We start from the raw sequence: 21,077 nt of genomic DNA on the forward strand, positions 1-21,077 counted from the left end.
TTGTATTTCCCTTAGTTATCTGTTTTTTATTTCAATAACTCCTTTTACCATTAGCTGAGATAATTTGGACTCTTGTGAAAGGAGAAACAAAATGAATGAGGAAAAAGAAACTTGGGATTCTTTTCCTTTAAAAGAAACTTTCATGTCATAAACTCATGAGTGAACTTTTCTATTTAAGTTGTTCAGGGCCTTCAGAATAAGGAAAGAAAGGCAAAGGGAATATTTAGTAGTTACAAACATGTATTTAAAAGGATAGAAGTACATCACATGAGTTTTAATTACTCTGGTTAGGAACTAATGCCAACAGAAGAAGCATTGTTGTTTACATTCTTATACTCAATTAATGCTGCAAGATATTCGCTTCAAAAAGTGAAACTTTTACCTCATCATCTCAGCAGCCGTACTATTCCTTTGGTTTCCTTCAGCTGCTCCCTATTATATCCTTGTATGTGTCTTTTATTTTCTGTATTAATGCTTCCCTGAAATCTTATAACCACGTGTTAAACATCACTCGAGGAGGGCAGGAAAATTTCTTAGAACTGCTAAAATAAATTCAAATGACACTGGAAAAATATGTTTCAGTCGAGTCCGTAAGATGTAGCAAAATCTGCAATTACCTGTCTGGTTTGAAAACCAGGTTCTTGTATGCAAACCACTGTACAACAAAGAAAGCGGAAGCATGAGAAAATAAGAGAAAATTTCTACACATATGAATTTAGCAACAAAATCTTTCTAATTTTTCCAACTTACCCCGGTGTAGCCAATGCCGACAAGCTCGAGAACTCCAGGAACTAAAGGAAGCCTATCAATTGCCTGTTACAAAAAAGACCAATTTTTCTAGTTCATGTTTGGGAATTGAATTACATGTAGAAAATAAGACGACAAAATCGTATGGTAACTGTTGGGATTATTTCACATCAATTGTGAAATGGGTTGGTTGTGAATTTTAAGCTAGTTTTTAGAATTGGTAGAAGCTCAAGATCTCTTAACACTAATATTAGAACCCAGTTTCACCAACAATCTGGGCCGAACAATTTAATAAGATTTACGGATGCCCAAGCTTCTGAGTTCTAACCCAAGGCTCACGTGTGAAATAAAAATTATTAGGGTTATCGTCAGGGTTTTTCTTTTATTTAAATATGCCGCATTTGTCTTTCAATATCAAATATATACCCCATTACATGTATATATTTCATGAAAGTATAAAAAGTAAAAAATAACCTAAAAAAACTATCTATCTATATTTTCTTCCTCTCTCATGACTTCTACGTAATAACAAAACCAAAGTGGAGTATACTCAACTTTTTACCTGACTTAATTAAAAATAAAAATTTCATTTCAATTTAAATAGAGTATTTTCAACCAGTTATCGAATTTCAATGAAAAGTCGAGAATTTTTGTTGAATGAATGTTGGGCAAAATTAAATTAAGGTCGAGTATTCTCGACTCTTTACTCGATTTATTTGAAAAAGTTAAAAAATTTTCAGACAATTTTTTATTTAAATTGAAGTCGAGTATTCTCGACTATTTACCCGATTAACATGGAAAAGTTAAAAATTTATGCCAAATTACTAATTGTGTATGGTTTGATTGAAGTCGAGTATTCTCGACTATTTATCCGACTTGAGGATTTGGATTCAGTTTTATAAGGATTTAGTTGTGGTTATTTTTGTACTCTCTAATTTTTTAAAGTATATATCTGTAAAATTTAAGAGTATTATAATTTAAGGCATATATAAGATATTTTGAAAGAAATGAGGTGTATCCCACGCAATTCTCCCTTATCGGAGAGCTACGACCACCTAATGGTAACACGGGGGAAATGCACAGGGGGAATCTCACCGAAATCATTCCCGTAGAGCCCCATACGGCAATAGCAACAGTTACAGCAAGTGAAGTCACTGCATACTTATCTTCAACTTTGTCCCACTGTACATATTATAAAGTCACAATTGAAAAAATAAAGAAAAAACAATTAATTAGCAACCTGATCGATAAAATGTGGAAACTTACAGCTTCTTGCACGGTCTTGACAATCTCTGGAAGCTCAGTTGCAGCAACTTCAGCTGGAGCCTCCCCTGTTGCCATAGCCATGACATTGCGGGCCATCTTTCGACCTGAGAAATACCAAGACCATGTTAATGACAAGATCCGTATGCAGTGCATGTATCAGCCATCAGGTGAGGTGACTTGACTCACAATATGTAGTTGCCTTCCAAGGGCGGGTTTGAGAGGGAACCGGCGGTGGTGGGAGTGTAGGAAGAGACACACATTGTGTTGAGGCAGGAGCGGACTGGCGAGGAGCCTTGGCATCAACAAGAGTTGAGGAGGAAGAGATTGAGAGTGCGCTGGAGGCCATGGCTACGGGATCCTGTGAGAAGACAGAGGAGGCAAAAATTGAAGAAAAATGTTGCAAATAATTGTTAATTAATTTTGTTGTGGTTTATTGTGTTCTCTTTTCCCCTTTTTTTTTTCTCTTAATTTTTAAATTCTGGTTTTAGTTTTGTGGGGTGTGTTTGATTTGATAATTCTAACTTGGGAATGTGGAGATGCTTCTTCCTCCAAGTTTGGATCAAGATAGCCACTCATTTGTTTGATCCAGATAGTGCTGACATGGCAGTTGGATAGGCATTTTAAGGTGTTTGATTGGATACGCTGCTCCAGGTAGGACCTCTGTTCTGTTCCGTTGGTGCCTAAAAAAATCGACTGTGTTATCTTTCTTTGTAGCAAATTAGCATCACCCGCCTTTGCAATAACCAGTTGAGGAATTGTCGGTGAATTTGAACAAATGGCAAGATATTTCCCAGCCGGGTAAATTGAAATCAAGTAAAATCTGTCACTAGAAAGAAAATATCTCCGCAGGTACTTGATGGCGATTGAAATATCAGGACGTGCCTCCTCCCAGTCTTTAAACATCGGTGAATTTTTGAATTTTGAGGGAAAGGGGTTAGCATTACACTGAGACTAAAGAATTTTTGTATCTATTAAAATTTTCGGTACAAACTATAATTTGTGAAATAGGATAATTATGTATTAAGTAAAGGTATATTTGGTATTAAGGTATTGTGGCTTTTAAACCATAATTGTTATAAAGAAAAAAAAATAACTATGAAATAAAATATGTTAGAATAAGGTAAATAAAAATTTTAAATGATAATTTTAATAAAATATTATAAGTATTATAAATTTTTTATTGTACAAATTTAGAATAAAATTAATTTAGTTTCTAAATCATAGTAGCATCCAATTATCAAACACTTTAAAATTTAATTTATGTATTGATGATACACAACCATAACTTTTTAGATGGCGGATGCTAAAATATAGATTTTGTGCGAACACAACTGAAAAATGAGGGAAAAAACAAAGACTCCCAAAAACTGGAAAATAAAAAATATTACATCATAATTTATATTTTCCTTATCTTTTAATTATATCTGCATGAAATTTCATATTTTATTGACAGCATTTGAGAATTTCTACATATACTATTTATGTTAATTTGAATTCAGTTGTTATTAGCTGCATATATGGATTTAGTTAAACGTTTGCCACCCGTCACCGAGCGGGTTTGTCACAGTGACACAGTCACCAAGGCAGCTCAAGTATGGGCCAATCTGACTTCGGGCCTAGCTACAACAATCAAGGCCAAAACCAACAAATCTCTAGCTCCAACAGCCGATATTTGGGCCTGACTATTTTGAGACGGCCTTGCTACAACTATTGAGTAGCTCTGTGGCCACCGGCCCAAAACTTGAAATATTTTATACGGCCTCTTATTTTTCTGTTTTTATGGACTTATGTTGTAAGAGCATCTCCAAAAATCTCTTTAAATTTTACTTTTTAAATATCAATTTGCTTCTTGATGTGGCAAATAAGTGTATAAAAAAATATAATCCCCTCCAAAAGACTCACCAAATAAGAATAAATTAATATTATTTTAATTAAATATTTCCCACTATCAAATTGAATTGTTATTATATTTTTTAAAAGAAACATAAATAATAATTATTGCAGTCTTATCTTTTCAATAAATAATAATAACTGGTATCAGAGCCATACCCATCCTTGAAAATTTCATGTTTTCTAAATTCACGATTTCTTGCCCAAAATGGTATAATTTAAGGCTTTTTCTATTTTGATCTCTAGCACTTCAGGCGCAGAGAGAACTTCTCCTTCATGGCATCCACTTCCTCTTCACCTCCTGTTACTCTTTCTTCCACTCTTTCTTTACCGAAATCTTGCACTTCTCATACTACTAATAAAATTGAAAATCTTGTAGAATACTCCTACATCCCTGAATCCGCCCAAATCAGTGAATCTTCTTACCCTCTCCTCAGCCCTTATCAGTTGTATAAACGACCTAGCTCCTTTACCCGCAGTATCCGCACCCTTATCTCTACCAGACGCCCTCACCCTAAAGAATACATCCAGTCTTCCCGCCTGGATCAGTGTGCTCTTCAAGCCACCTCTGCTGAGCAATATGTCACTCTGGAGATTCCCTCCGAGTTGCTCTCCAACTGGAAACGAGAAGGTTATACTCATCTCCACCTTGGCGGCATCAGATTAATCCTTACCCTTCATGGGAGAAAAGGATTACCGGTTACCGCTCGACTTGCTATGCTTGATACCCGGTTTAAACAGTACCAAGATGCTGTTATCGGTACTGTTCTCACAACCCTTCATGCAGGAAGTGTTTTACTCACTTTCTATCCCAATTTCAATCTTTCTCTCCAAGACCCCAATTTGCCCACAACCTTGAAAGTCCAAGTTCAGATTCAAGGTGCTGAACAAATTTCTTCTGCAAAAATTGCCACTTTACATCACCAACTGGTCTACAGGCTTCAAAATCATGCCTTAGATCTACCCGCTCCAGAACACCACTCTGACACCCTCATGGTGTTAGCAGAATCTGACCAGATCCCGACAATCATCCAGATTCCCCGACAAATTCCCCGTCATGAGCTCATCAAGCTTATGCCTCTTGAATGGATCTCCAACTATGAACAGTTCCACAACAATACAGCTCCAATTCAGACCTCTGACGGCATGTTTGAAAGACGACATGATGGAACAGTCAGAATGACTTTTAAACCACCCCCCAGTGCTCCACAAGAGCCTCCTAGGCTCTCCTTTACCTATTCTTCAATGATCACAGCTGTTCAGACAGCGCAGGAAGATCTGCCCATTACAGGGTTTAATTCTCAAGGCTACCCTGTTTATCCAGCCAAACACAATGGCCATTTCCTATGGGATGCCCCTGGTTCCGGCATGTGTGACCCAAATTGTCCCTGCTGGGATGATTGGGAAGAAGACGATGATTACGCAACCACAAGGAAAAAGAAACCCAAAAAGAAAAAACCTCCTGTTCCATGTCACCACTGTGACCCTAAACCACCATCAGATCCTCCACCTCCACCGGCTCCATTACCCATCTACCGAAAAGAACTCACATGGATTGCCAAACATTGCAAATCTGAGATTCCATCACCACTCTCACACCCAACACCTATCGTCCAACCACTGGCTTGTATGATGTTTTCCTCTACTTCTTCAGATTACTCTTCCTTTCCTCCTTTGGAACCCCATACAGATTCTCAACGAAATGTTGTGTCCAAACCCTTTATCCCTTCCCCTATTACCTCCACTGGCCACCTAGAACCTCCCAAACCTTTTGAATCAGTCCTCAACTGGCAAACCCAAAATGCTAGAGCACAGAATGATACTTTGGTCAATATCAATTCCAAAGTTGAGAAAATCAGTTTACGAACTGACCAGCTTGAGACAAAGGTTGACTCCATCTCTGCACAGATGCAGCAGATCCACCAAAATCTCCAGTCCAGAATTGGCCAACTCGATTCAGAGTTACGAGCCATGCTAGCCCACAGATACAATGGTCCCGAATTTGACCAAAAGGAAAGGGAAATCAGGCGATTAAAAGCTGAACTTGCTCAGATTGAATCTGAAAAACAGAGACCTACCCTTTTCACCAGTTCACCTCTTATTCCTTCTATCGGTCCAACTTACCATCCTTTTGCCTCTATGCTCTCTCCTATTAAACAATATGACCCTTCCAAGTTATTTGGCATGACTCATACTCTTTTCAGAGACAATCCTTTGCCACCGCCACCTAAACCTAAACCCAAACCTAGACCGCAGCCTCGACCTCCCCCTCTTCATCCTTCCTCTCTGACCATCCCTGGCCAACCATCTCCTACTTTTACACCGACCTCACCACCAGCTCCTTTATCAGTCCCTGCCCAATCAAAAGATAAAGAACCCATGAACCAATTTACTGCTCACGCAGTCATCCATTCATCTACTGACGATCAAACTTCTGCTTCAAATCTAGCTGTTTCAGATAGCCATACCGAAACCGACTCAGAATCTTCAGCATCCACCAGTGACTCTGAAAAGTCCTATGCTGATATTACCAAAATCCTGATGGCTCAACCTGATCAAGGCCAAACCTCTCATACAGAACCATATGTTGATATTCCCTCCGAAGTTGAAGACGAAATGCCTGAATCTTCTGCCACAAACCAACCTTCTCCAGCCCAGCCCAATCCACCCAGTCAAAAATCGTCAAATGGTCCATGGTTCACATTTGATGATCTTCCATCTCATAAATGGCGTGACCGACTCAATGAAATGTCTGCCTGGATTGACCTGCAGATGCTAAGAACAGGAGCAACAACTCAATCAGTCCTTAGAGAATTTGCTACTCGTTTTACGGGTGCTCTAAGAGATTGGTTTGATTCGTTAGGACAATATCGCCAGTTACAGTTTGTTGACCTTCCAGAAGTTTCAAGTGCTCTTGCTGTACTTCATGATCAATTCCTTGGCGACCCTTCTGCAGTCTTTGAAGCTGCCAGACGAGACTACCTCAACATGAAATGCTGCTCCCTCAATGCTAAGGATCTTGACTTCCATTATAAGCGAATGTCCCTGCTGTTCTATAAGCTTAATGGATTCAATGAGCCGACATTAAAGCATGTCTTTCTGGCTTCCCTCCCCGAAGAACTCCAACCTGACATCCAGAGACAACTTACAGCATCCAATCTTTCCCTAGACAACATCTCCCTTGGCAAAATCTTCCAGCTTGCCAAAACCTGTCTTGACAAACTTTGCGAGCAAAAACAGTTTTTCAAAGAACTGTTGAAAGACAAAGAACCTTTCCGCAGTGCTTGCAAAAAGCCTTATTTACAGATCAAATGCCACAAGAAAAAGGATTGCGATTGCAGTTCAAAGAAAAAACGGCATTTTCGGAAATTCAAAACTCCAGAATTTTCATCCAAACCTCGCAGATCCCGAAAGCCCTACCGGTTCTTCCGAAAGAAATCTTCCTCCTCCAGAGAATTCAAACGAAAGCAATCAAGCAGATGTTTCATCTGCAAGAGAAAAGGCCACTATGCCAAAGATTGTCCCAACAAAAGAGAAAAGGCCATCCGGTTGGTTGAACATCTTCAAGCAACCACAGACTACTCTCCTGCCAAAGATGAATTGGAATTCTATTTCTCTGAACAAGATGAACCCAACGATGAAACAGTGTTCGCACTACAAAATTCCTCTGACTCAGATAGTGACCAGTCTCAAGTGATTTTCCACCAACAGTTACTCTCCCTTGATACTACAGTTCCTATCCCATCCATCAAACTCCAGATCTTGCCCTCAAAATTCCAAAGGCCCATTCCAGCAATTGGTCTTATAGATACTGGTGCCCAACGAAGCATGTTGAACCCCCATATTCTTCCACCAGAATATTGGACCCAGTCTGAAGAACATTTCAAAGCTGTCAATGGCAAACTCTTCACCACCTCTTTGATTACCAAAAAATCCATTGGTATTCAAATCTTCCCAAATTGTGTCATTTGGACCAAGGTTATTGGTTCCACTCTTCCTAATAAGGATATCTTATTAGGATTTGACATCCTTCACCAAATCAAACACCTCCAAATCATTCCCACTGGAATCCGAGTCAAGTCCATGTTCAAACCATTCACAAACATTCTGAAACTCTACAATTTGTCTGAAACTCCCCAGTCTTACCAGGATATTTCAACCAAACTTTTGAGTTTCTGTCCAGAGTCCCATTCTGAGTTCACCCATCCAAATCCATTGTGGAAAAATAAGTCTTTCTTCATTAAGTTACCCTTCAAACTCAATGAAGACATTAACCCAACTAAAGCTACCCATCCAGGAATGAGTCCTTCTGACTTACTCCTAGCCCAACAAGAATGTTCACAATTGTTGGCCCAAGGTTTAATTGAGCCCACAAGTTCCCAATGGGCTTGCCAAGCCTTTTATGTTGAAAAGCATTCTGAAATTGTCCGAGGAAAGAAACGCCTAGTCATTGACTACCAGCCATTAAACATGTTTTTACAAGATGACAAATTCCCTTTACCTCGCCGACAAAGCATGTTCACTTTTCTTAAAAATGCCCAGATCTTTTCAAAATTTGATTTAAAATCTGGTTTTTGGCAACTCGGCATTGAACCCTCCGAACGTTACAAAACCGCTTTTTGTATTCCCAATGCCCATTTCCAATGGACCGTCCTACCCTTTGGCCTCAAAACTGCCCCCTCCATTTTCCAAAAATCCATGGTCCAAATCTTCCAGCCCATTTTGCATCATGCATTGATTTACATTGACGATATTTTGCTTTTTTCAGGATCGCATGAAGAACATCGCAACCTATTGTCCCAATTCTATGATATTATCCAAAGTCATGGAATCATGTTATCAGCCAAGAAAAGCACCATTGCTACAGATAATATTGAATTCCTTGGTATGATCATTAAAGATGGACACTACCAGCCAGGAAAGCACATTGCCCAAGAATTGCTTCACTTTCCAGATCAGCAACTTTCCAAAAGGCAAATCCAACAGTTTCTCGGCATTATCAATTACATCCGTGATTTCCTCCCACATGTGGACCATCACACTCATCATCTCTCAGCTTTATTGAAAAAGCAGCCCCCAGAATGGAATGCTGACCACACACGTGCTGTCACTACTCTCAAGCAGATTGCGCAAAATCCGCCTCCTTTAAAGTTGCTTACTGATGGCAAGCGCATATTACAGACAGACGCAAGTGATGAATCATGGGGTGCCATCCTCCTCGAAGAACTCAATGACAAGGAACACTTTATCGCTTACGCTAGTGGACATTTTTCTGAAACACAGAAGCACTACCATAGCGTGTTTAAAGAAATCTTAGCGGTAAAGAATGGCATCAAAAAGTTTGAGTATCATCTGATTGGACACCATTTTCTCATCCGAATGGACAGCTCAGCCTTCCCCAATATCTTTCATTTCAAAGGTAAAACTGTTCCCGAAAAAATGTTACTCAGATTAAAAGATTGGTTTTCCAAATATGACTTTTCAGTCAAGCATATAAAGGGATCCCAGAACCTCATCCCTGATATGCTCTCCAGACTCTCTAAACCACAAGGCCCTCTCACCCTGTTTTCCACCACCTACCATTTTCCAATTATCTCCATGGCTACCTCACTACCCCCAGAAGCTCTCACCAAGAAAACTTTTCCCTTCAACAAAACCTTCTCTTCTGTTTTTATCCAAGAATTTGCAAGAAAAGCTCTCTTTCGCTTTTTCATGAAAGCCTACCTTGTCACCGACCCTTTTCCTTTTTCCACTTTCCACCCAGAAAATCTGTTCCTTACAGGTTTAACCCTTGATCCGACCAGAGACACCACTGAAGACGTGTTATGGTACATCTGGTGCCTAACAGTCCTTTACGCAACCAAGTTAGTCCTCCCCATTTCTCCCACTCTGGACCACCTCCTTAATCCAGATAACGCCACCTCCCTTACCTGGACCCTACTTGAATGGTTCTCCCCCATCCCATGGTGGAGAATGAAACTGCAACAACTGTCCGAAATTTACAACCTTGACCGTATGCCTGCCCCTGAAGCACAAATGTTCACATCAGTTTTTATTATTCACAGGCCATACTTCCAACATCCAGACACCCATCTCTTTTGGACTCAAGATCAGGTATATGAATGGTTCACTGCACCACATATAGCTGTGATTGAAAATGACATACAAGACGTCCTGCACAATTACCTTTGCCAATTAAACCACCAACCTCCGCCACTTAAAGATATCTCTCACACCTCCTTAGGTCCACAACATGACCTTCTCATGATACCCACTCCATCTGCCATATCTAAACCTAAGTCCACTGGCATCATCATCAAAGAAGAACGACCAGACTACACTGACTTCCTTTATCAAGACTCACAAGATCCATGGGAAGATTTTCTTCCTCTAAGCCAACACCTCCACCAGTTTCCCCAACCAACAATGGATGAACCTGGCCCCTCCGTACTCCGTACCAGGACCCTCAACCCAATCTTCCAAACAACCATCCAAAGTTGACAAAGCCACCCAAACTTCCCCTAAGTATACTCCGAAGTGTACTCCCAGAGACTATAATTGCCCTTATCCACCATGCCGTGGTCCCTCCTGTAAGCATCCAAAGCTCTCCAAAACTTTCTTCCAAAAGCATCCTCACTCTGGTGATACGGACCCAGATGAGACCGAAAGCTCATCCGAAGACGAGTACATGAATCTCCGCTCTCCATAAAGTTGTTTGTCTTGTTGCTTTCAATAAAGTAGTTTGTCTTGTTGTCATAATGATGTTTCGCTATTAAAGTTTGTTTTTACTTTAATACTTTTGTCCAAGTCATGCTTTAATTATTAAAGCACTAATTATTAAAGCACTTTTGTCTTTTGTAATAATTAAAGTCGTGCAATTATGTAAAAGATAGGGGTCCTGTCCTATCTTCTCACGAATCCTCCTCTATATAAAGGATTCTCCCCTTGCTTGTAAGATATAGAAGTTTAAGGATTCTCCCCTTGCTTGTAAGATATAGAAGTTTGAAAGAAATAAACTCGTGTTTTTCTCTTACACCCTAAGAAAGAAACAGAATAAAGAATTAAATTTGTTCATTTTGAAAACCTAAGGAAGTATGCTCTGCACTTGCCTTTTCAAATGTTTTAAAGGTTTTTGATTACAGAGGTATATCGGCTGGAAACCCGAGCTTGCGGACTACTGGAAAGAAGTCTGTTTTGGGTTGTATAACCCGAGAAAAATGTTTTAAAAGTTTTGCGAAAGTATATCGGCTGGAAACCCGAGCTTGCGGACTACTGGTCCAAAGAACAGTTTTAACTGTTGTAGTTCTGGTATAACAACGCCACGTACTTCACCATAACTGGTATCAGAGCCATACCCATCCTTGAAAATTTCATGTTTTCTAAATTCACGATTTCTTGCCCAAAATGGTATAATTTAAGGCTTTTTCTATTTTGATCTCTAGAACTTCAGGCGCAGAGAGAACTTCTCCTTCATGGCATCCACTTCCTCTTCACCTCCTGTTACTCTTTCTTCCACCCTTTCTTTACCGAAATCTTGCACTTCTCATACTACTAATAAAATTGAAAATCTTGTAGAATACTCCTACATCCCTGAATCCGCCCAAATCAGTGAATCTTCTTACCCTCTCCTCAGCCCTTATCAGTTGTATAAACGACCTAGCTCCTTTACCCGCAGTATCCGCACCCTTATCTCTACCAGACGCCCTCACCCTAAAGAATACATCCAGTCTTCCCGCCTGGATCAGTGTGCTCTTCAAGCCACCTCTGCTGAGCAATATGTCACTCTGGAGATTCCCTCCGAGTTGCTCTCCAACTGGAAACGAGAAGGTTATACTCATCTCCACCTTGGCGGCATCAGATTAATCCTTACCCTTCATGGGAGAAAAGGATTACCGGTTACCGCTCGACTTGCTATGCTTGATACCCGGTTTAAACAGTACCAAGATGCTGTTATCGGTACTGTCCTCACAACCCTTCATGCAGGAAGTGTTTTACTCACTTTCTATCCCAATTTCAATCTTTCTCTCCAAGACCCCAATTTGCCCACAACCTTGAAAGTCCAAGTTCAGATTCAAGGTGCTGAACAAATTTCTTCTGCAAAAATTGCCACTTTACATCACCAACTGGTCTACAGGCTTCAAAATCATGCCTTAGATCTACCCGCTCCAGAACACCACTCTGACACCCTCATGGTGTTAGCAGAATCTGACCAGATCCCGACAATCATCCAGATTCCCCGACAAATTCCCCGTCATGAGCTCATCAAGCTTATGCCTCTTGAATGGATCTCCAACTATGAACAGTTCCACAACAATACAGCTCCAATTCAGACCTCTGACGGCATGTTTGAAAGACGACATGATGGAACAGTCAGAATGACTTTTAAACCACCCCCCAGTGCTCCACAAGAGCCTCCTAGGCTCTCCTTTACCTATTCTTCAATGATCACAGCTGTTCAGACAGCGCAGGAAGATCTGCCCATTACAGGGTTTAATTCTCAAGGCTACCCTGTTTATCCAGCCAAACACAATGGCCATTTCCTATGGGATGCCCCTGGTTCCGGCATGTGTGACCCAAATTGTCCCTGCTGGGATGATTGGGAAGAAGACGATGATTACGCAACCACAAGGAAAAAGAAACCCAAAAAGAAAAAACCTCCTGTTCCATGTCACCACTGTGACCCTAAACCACCATCAGATCCTCCACCTCCACCGGCTCCATTACCCATCTACCGAAAAGAACTCACATGGATTGCCAAACATTGCAAATCTGCGATTCCATCACCACTCTCACACCCAACACCTACCGTCCAACCACTGGCTTGTATGATGTTTTCCTCTACTTCTTCAGATTACTCTTCCTTTCCTCCTTTGGAACCCCATACAGATTCTCAACGAAATGTTGTGTCCAAACCCTTTATCCCTTCCCCTATTACCTCCACTGGCCACCTAGAACCTCCCAAACCTTTTGAATCAGTCCTCAACTGGCAAACCCAAAATGCTAGAGCACAGAATGATACTTTGGTCAATATCAATTCCAAAGTTGAGAAAATCAGTTTACGAACTGACCAGCTTGAGACAAAGGTTGACTCCATCTCTGCACAGATGCAGCAGATCCACCAAAATCTCCAATCCAGAATTGGCCAACTCGATTCAGAGTTACGAGCCATGCTAGCCCACAGATACAATGGTCCCGAATTTGACCAAAAGGAAAGGGAAATCAGGCGATTAAAAGCTGAACTTGCTCAGATTGAATCTGAAAAACAGAGACCTACCCTTTTCACCAGTTCACCTCTTATTCCTTCTATCGGTCCAACTTACCATCCTTTTGCCTCTATACTCTCTCCTATTAAACAATATGACCCTTCCAAGTTATTTGGCATGACTCATACTCTTTTCAGAGACAATCCTTTGCCACCGCCACCTAAACCTAAACCCAAACCTAGACCGCAGCCTCGACCTCCCCCTCTTCATCCTTCCTCTCTGACCACCCCTGGCCAACCATCTCCTACTTTTACACCGACCTCACCACCAGCTCCTTTATCAGTCCCTGCCCAATCAAAAGATAAAGAACCCATGAACCAATTTACTGCTCACGCAGTCATCCATTCATCTACTGACGATCAAACTTCTGCTTCAAATCTAGCTGTTTCAGATAGCCATACCGAAACCGACTCAGAATCTTCAGCATCCACCAGTGACTCTGAAAAGTCCTATGCTGATATTACCAAAATCCTGATGGCTCAACCTGATCAAGGCCAAACCTCTCATACAGAACCATATGTTGATATTCCCTCCGAAGTTGAAGACGAAATGCCTGAATCTTCTGCCACAAACCAACCTTCTCCAGCCCAGCCCAATCCACCCAGTCAAAAATCGTCAAATGGTCCATGGTTCACATTTGATGATCTTCCATCTCATAAATGGCGTGACCGACTCAATGAAATGTCTGCCTGGATTGACCTGCAGATGCTAAGAACAGGAGCAACAACTCAATCAGTCCTTAGAGAATTTGCTACTCGTTTTACGGGTGCTCTAAGAGATTGGTTTGATTCGTTAGGACAATATCGCCAGTTACAGTTTGTTGACCTTCCAGAAGTTTCAAGTGCTCTTGCTGTACTTCATGATCAATTCCTTGGCGACCCTTCTGCAGTCTTTGAAGCTGCCAGACGAGACTACCTCAACATGAAATGCTGCTCCCTCAATGCTAAGGATCTTGACTTCCATTATAAGCGAATGTCCCTGCTGTTCTATAAGCTTAATGGATTCAATGAGCCGACATTAAAGCATGTCTTTCTGGCTTCCCTCCCCGAAGAACTCCAACCTGACATCCAGAGACAACTTACAGCATCCAATCTTTCCCTAGACAACATCTCCCTTGGCAAAATCTTCCAGCTTGCCAAAACCTGTCTTGACAAACTTTGCGAGCAAAAACAGTTTTTCAAAGAACTGTTGAAAGACAAAGAACCTTTCCGCAGTGCTTGCAAAAAGCCTTATTTGCAGATCAAATGCCACAAGAAAAAGGATTGCGATTGCAGTTCAAAGAAAAAACGGCATTTTCGGAAATTCAAAACTCCAGAATTTTCATCCAAACCTCGCAGATCCCGAAAGCCCTACCGGTTCTTCCGAAAGAAATCTTCCTCCTCCAGAGAATTCAAACGAAAGCAATCAAGCAGATGTTTCATCTGCAAGAGAAAAGGCCACTATGCCAAAGATTGTCCCAACAAAAGAGAAAAGGCCATCCGGTTGGTTGAACATCTTCAAGCAACTACAGACTACTCTCCTGCCAAAGATGAATTGGAATTCTATTTCTCTGAACAAGATGAACCCAACGATGAAACAGTGTTCGCACTACAAAATTCCTCTGACTCAGATAGTGACCAGTCTCAAGTGATTTTCCACCAACAGTTACTCTCCCTTGATACTACAGTTCCTATCCCATCCATCAAACTCCAGATCTTGCCCTCAAAATTCCAAAGGCCCATTCCAGCAATTGGTCTTATAGATACTGGTGCCCAACGAAGCATGTTGAACCCCCATATTCTTCCACCAGAATATTAGACCCAGTCTGAAGAACATTTCAAAGCTGTCAATGGCAAACTCTTCACCACCTCTTTGATTACCAAAAAATCCATTGGTATTCAAATCTTCCCAAATTGTGTCATTTGGACCAAGGTTATTGGTTCCACTCTTCCTAATAAGGATATCTTATTAGGATTTGACATCCTTCACCAAATCAAACACCTCCAAATCATTCCCACTGGAATCCGAGTCAAGTCCATGTTCAAACCATTCACAAACATTCTGAAACTCTACAATTTGTCTGAAACTCCCCAGTCTTACCAGGATATTTCAACCAAACTTTTGAGTTTCTGTCCAGAGTCCCATTCTGAGTTCACCCATCCAAATCCATTGTGGAAAAATAAGTCTTTCTTCATTAAGTTACCCTTCAAACTCAATGAAGACATTAACCCAACTAAAGCTACCCATCCAGGAATGAGTCCTTCTGACTTACTCCTAGCCCAACAAGAATGTTCACAATTGTTAGCCCAAGGTTTAATCGAGCCCACAAGTTCCCAATGGGCTTGCCAAGCCTTTTATGTTGAAAAGCATTCTGAAATTGTCCGAGGAAAGAAACGCCTAGTCATTGACTACCAGCCATTAAACATGTTTTTACAAGATGACAAATTCCCTTTACCTCGCCGACAAAGCATGTTCACTTTTCTTAAAAATGCCCAGATCTTTTCAAAATTTGATTTAAAATCTGGTTTTTGGCAACTCGGCATTGAACCCTCCGAACGTTACAAAACCGCCTTTTGTATTCCCAATGCCCATTTCCAATGGACCGTCCTACCCTTTGGCCTCAAAACTGCCCCCTCCATTTTCCAAAAATCCATGGTCCAAATCTTCCAGCCCATTTTGCATCATGCATTGATTTACATTGACGATATTTTGCTTTTTTCAGGATCGCATGAAGAACATCGCAACCTATTGTCCCAATTCTATGATATTATCCAAAGTCATGGAATCATGTTATCAGCCAAGAAAAGCACCATTGCTACAGATAATATTGAATTCCTTGGTATGATCATTAAAGATGGACACTACCAGCCAGGAAAGCACATTGCCCAAGAATTGCTTCACTTTCCAGATCAGCAACTTTCCAAAAGGCAAATCCAACAGTTTCTCGGCATTATCAATTACATCCGTGATTTCCTCCCACATGTGGACCATCACACTCATCATCTCTCGGCTTTATTGAAAAAGAAGCCCCCAGAATGGAATGCTGACCACACACGTGCTGTCACTACTCTCAAGCAGATTGCGCAAAATCCGCCTCCTTTAAAGTTGATTACTGATGGCAAGCGCATATTACAGACAGACGCAAGTGATGAATCATGGGGTGCCATCCTCCTCGAAGAACTCAATGACAAGGAACACTTTATCGATTTTTGACTGGGTGGATTGGGCTGGGCTGGAGAAGGTTGGTTTGTGGCAGAAGATTCAGGCATAAAGAATGGCATCAAAAAGTTTGAGTATCATCTGATTGGACACCATTTTCTCATCCGAATGGACAGCTCAGCCTTCCCCAATATCTTTCATTTCAAAGGTAAAACTGTTCCCGAAAAAATGTTACTCAGATTAAAAGATTGGTTTTCCAAATATGACTTTTCAGTCAAGCATATAAAGGGATCCCAGAACCTCATCCCTGATATGCTCTCCAGACTCTCTAAACCACAAGGCCCTCTCACCCTGTTTTCCACCACCTACCATTTTCCAATTATCTCCATGGCTACCTCACTACCCCCAGAAGCTCTCACCAAGAAAACTTTTCCCTTCAACAAAACCTTCTCTTCTGTTTTTGATATCCAAGAATTTGCAAGAAAAGCTCTCTTTCGCTTTTTCATGAAAGCCTACCTTGTCACCGACCCTTTTCCTTTTTCCACTTTCCACCCAGAAAATCTGTTCCTTACAGGTTTAACCCTTGATCCGACCAGAGACACCACTGAAGACGTGTTATGGTACATCTGGTGCCTAACAGTCCTTTACGCAACCAAGTTAGTCCTCCCCATTTCTCCCACTCTGGACCACCTCCTTAATCCAGATAACGCCACCTCCCTTACCTGGACCCTACTTGAATGGTTCTCCCCCATCCCATGGTGGAGAATGAAACTGCAACAACTGTCCGAAATTTACAACCTTGACCGTATGCCTGCCCCTGAAGCACAAATGTTCACATCAGTTTTTATTATTCACAGGCCATACTTCCAACATCCAGACACCCATCTCTTTTGGACTCAAGATCAGGTATATGAATGGTTCACTGCACCACATATAGCTGTGATTGAAAATGACATACAAGACGTCCTGCACAATTACCTTTGCCAATTAAACCACCAACCTCCGCCACTTAAAGATATCTCTCACACCTCCTTAGGTCCACAACATGACCTTCTCATGATACCCACTCCATCTGCTATATCTAAACCTAAGTCCACTGGCATCATCATCAAAGAAGAACGACCAGACTACACTGACTTTCTTTACCAAGACTCACAAGATCCATGGGAAGATTTTCTTCCTCTGAGCCAACACCTCCACCAGTTTCCCCAACCAACAATGGATGAACCTGGCCCCTCCGTACCAGGACCCTCAACCCAATCTTCCAAACGACCAGCTCAACCATCCAAAGTTGACAAAGCCACCCAAACTTCCCCTAAGTATACTCCGAAGTGTACTCCCAGAGACTATAATTGCCCTTATCCACCATGCCGTGGTCCCTCCTGTAAGCATCCAAAGCTCTCCAAAACTTTCTTCCAAAAGCATCCTCACTCTGGTGATACGGACCCAGATGAGACCGAAAGCTCATCCGAAGACGAGTACATGAATCTCCGCTCTCCATAAAGTTGTTTGTCTTGTTGCTTTCAATAAAGTAGTTTGTCTTGTTGTCATAATGATGTTTCGCTTTATGTTTGCATAATTATTAAAGTTTGTTTTTACTTTAATACTTTTGTCCAAGTCATGCTTTAATTATTAAAGCACTTTTGTCTTTTGTAATAATTAAAGTCGTGCAATTATGTAAAAGATAGGGGTCCTGTCCTATCTTCTCACGAATCCTCCTCTATATAAAGGATTCTCCCCTTGCTTGTAAGATATAGAAGTTTGAAAGAAATAAACTCGTGTTTTTCTCTTACACCATGAATCCCTAAAACTCTTCTCTCTCTCTGCAAATGAAGTCCTAAGAAAGAAACAGAATAAAGAATTAAATTTGTTCATTTTGAAAACCTAAGGAAGTATGCTCTGCACTTGCCTTTTCTAAGGATCCTGTGCATCAGAAAACTTTTGATCATTTCTTATCTGGTTTGGTACCCTGTTTTAGACTAAAGGAAAGTCTGTTTTGGGTTGTATAACCTGAGAAAAATGTTTTAAAGGTTTTTGATTACAGAGGTATATCGGCTGGAAACCCGAGCTTGCGGACTACTGGTCCAAATCTTAGGACTTCATTTGCAGAGAGAGAGAAGAGTTTTAGGGATTCATGGTGTAAGAGAAAAACACGAGGAGAGAACTTCTCCTTCATGGCATCCACTTCCTCTTCACCTCCTGTTACTCTTTCTTCCACCCTTTCTTTACCGAAATTGATCTCTAGCACTTCAGGCGCAGAGAGAACTTCTCCTTCATGGCATCCACTTCCTCTTCACCTCCTGTTACTCTTTCTTCCACCCTTTCTTTACCGAAATCTTGCACTTCTCATACTACTAATAAAATTGAAAATCTTGTAGAATACTCCTACATCCCTGAATCCGCCCAAATCAGTGAATCTTCTTACCCTCTCCTCAGCCCTTATCAGTTGTATAAACGACCTAGCTCCTTTACCCGCAGTATCCGCACCCTTATCTCTACCAGACGCCCTCACCCTAAAGAATACATCCAGTCTTCCCGCCTGGATCAGTGTGCTCTTCAAGCCACCTCTGCTGAGCAATATGTCACTCTGGAGATTCCCTCCGAGTTGCTCTCCAACTGGAAACGAGAAGGTTATACTCATCTCCACCTTGGCGGCATCAGATTAATCCTTACCCTTCATGGGAGAAAAGGATTACCGGTTACCGCTCGACTTGCTATGCTTGATACCCGGTTTAAACAGTACCAAGATGCTGTTATCGGTACTGTTCTCACAACCCTTCATGCAGGAAGTGTTTTACTCACTTTCTATCCCAATTTCAATCTTTCTCTCCAAGACCCCCATTTGCCCACAACCTTGAAAGTCCAAGTTCAGATTCAAGGTGCTGAACAAATTTCTTCTGCAAAAATTGCCACTTTACATCACCAACTGGTCTACAGGCTTCAAAATCATGCCTTAGATCTACCCGCTCCAGAACACCACTCTGACACCCTCATGGTGTTAGCAGAATCTGACCAGATCCCGACAATCATCCAGATTCCCCGACAAATTCCCCGTCATGAGCTCATCAAGCTTATGCCTCTTGAATGGATCTCCAACTATGAACAGTTCCACAACAATACAGCTCCAATTCAGACCTCTGACGGCATGTTTGAAAGACGACATGATGGAACAGTCAGAATGACTTTTAAACCACCCCCCAGTGCTCCACAAGAGCCTCCTAGGCTCTCCTTTACCTATTCTTCAATGATCACAGCTGTTCAGACAGCGCAGGAAGATCTGCCCATTACAGGGTTTAATTCTCAAGGCTACCCTGTTTATCCAGCCAAACACAATGGCCATTTCCTATGGGATGCCCCTGGTTCCGGCATGTGTGCCCCAAATTGTCCCTGCTGGGATGATTGGGAAGAAGACGATGATTACGCAACCACAAGGAAAAAGAAACCCAAAAAGAAAAAACCTCCTGTTCCATGTCACCACTGTGACCCTAAACCACCATCAGATCCTCCACCTCCACCGGCTCCATTACCCATCTACCGAAAAGAACTCACATGGATTGCCAAACATTGCAAATCTGCGATTCCATCACCACTCTCACACCCAACACCTACCGTCCAACCACTGGCTTGTATGATGTTTTCCTCTACTTCTTCAGATTACTCTTCCTTTCCTCCTTTGGAACCCCATACAGATTCTCAACGAAATGTTGTGTCCAAACCCTTTATCCCTTCACCTATTACCTCCATTGGCCACCTAGAACCTCCCAAACCTTTTGAATCAGTCCTCAACTGGCAAACCCAAAATGCTAGAGCACAGAATGATACTTTGGTCAATATCAATTCCAAAGTTGAGAAAATCAGTTTACGAACTGAACAGCTTGAGACAAAGGTTGACTCCATCTCTGCTCAGATGCAGCAGATCCACCAAAATCTCCAGTCCAGAATTGGCCAACTCGATTCAGAGTTACGAGCCATGCTAGCCCACAGATACAATGGTCCCGAATTTGACCAAAAGGAAAGGGAAATCAGGCGATTAAAAGCTGAACTTGCTCAGATTGAATCTGAAAAACAGAGACCTACCCTTTTCACCAGTTCACCTCTTATTCCTTCTATCGGTCCAACTTACCATCCTTTTGCCTCTATGCTCTCTCCTATTAAACAATATGACCCTTCCAAGTTATTTGGCATGACTCATACTCTTTTCAGAGACAATCCTTTGCCACCGCCACCTAAACCTAAACCCAAACCTAGACCGCAGCCTCGACCTCCCCCTCTTCATCCTTCCTCTCTGACCATCCCTGGCCAACCATCTCCTACTTTTACACCGACCTCACCACCAGCTCCTTTATCAGTCCCTGCCCAATCAAAAGATAAAGAACCCATGAACCAATTTACTGCTCACGCAGTCATCCATTCATCTACTGACGATCAAACTTCTGCTTCAAATCTAGCTGTTTCAGATAGCCATACCGAAACCGACTCAGAATCTTCAGCATCCACCAGTGACTCTGAAAAGTCCTATGCTGATATTACCAAAATCCTGATGGCTCAACCTGATCAAGGCCAAACCTCTCATACAGAACCATATGTTGATATTCCCTCCGAAGTTGAAGACGAAATGCCTGAATCTTCTGCCACAAACCAACCTTCTCCAGCCCAGCCCAATCCACCCAGTCAAAAATCGTCAAATGGTCCATGGTTCACATTTGATGATCTTCCATCTCATAAATGGCGTGACCGACTCAATGAAATGTCTGCCTGGATTGACCTGCAGAT

General features: G+C 41.6%; 1 protein-coding gene across 1 annotated transcript; it reads right to left on the reverse strand.

Moving 5' to 3' along the window:
• Window positions 1–222: 222 nt before the first annotated feature.
• LOC18049233 (protein CURVATURE THYLAKOID 1B, chloroplastic) lies at window positions 223–2,440 on the reverse strand. Its single transcript, XM_006444653.2, has 6 exons — window positions 2,200–2,440; window positions 2,014–2,117; window positions 1,843–1,929; window positions 751–813; window positions 618–655; window positions 223–479 (listed from the first exon to the last, which is right to left on the reverse strand). Exons 1-6 carry the CDS (start codon window positions 2,357–2,359, stop codon window positions 422–424), a joined length of 510 nt encoding a protein of 169 aa, XP_006444716.1. The 5' UTR covers window positions 2,360–2,440; the 3' UTR covers window positions 223–421.
• Window positions 2,441–21,077: the final 18,637 nt, after the last annotated feature.

This window comes from Citrus clementina, unplaced genomic scaffold (assembly GCF_000493195.1).
Source record: "Citrus clementina cultivar Clemenules unplaced genomic scaffold, Citrus_clementina_v1.0 scaffold_3, whole genome shotgun sequence".
Taxonomy (NCBI): Eukaryota; Viridiplantae; Streptophyta; class Magnoliopsida; order Sapindales; family Rutaceae; genus Citrus; species Citrus x clementina.

Coding starts and splice junctions, on each gene's coding strand:
- LOC18049233 (XM_006444653.2), bottom strand. CDS start 2,359: ATGGCCTCCAGCGCACTCTCAATCTCTTCCTCCTCAACTCTTGTTGAT. Junction 1,930..2,013: donor TCAAGACCGTGCAAGAAGCT/GTAAGTTTCCAC, acceptor TAATATGTACAG/TGGGACAAAGTTGAAGATAA. Junction 480..617: donor CTGGTTTTCAAACCAGACAG/GTAATTGCAGAT, acceptor ATAAGATTTCAG/GGAAGCATTAATACAGAAAA.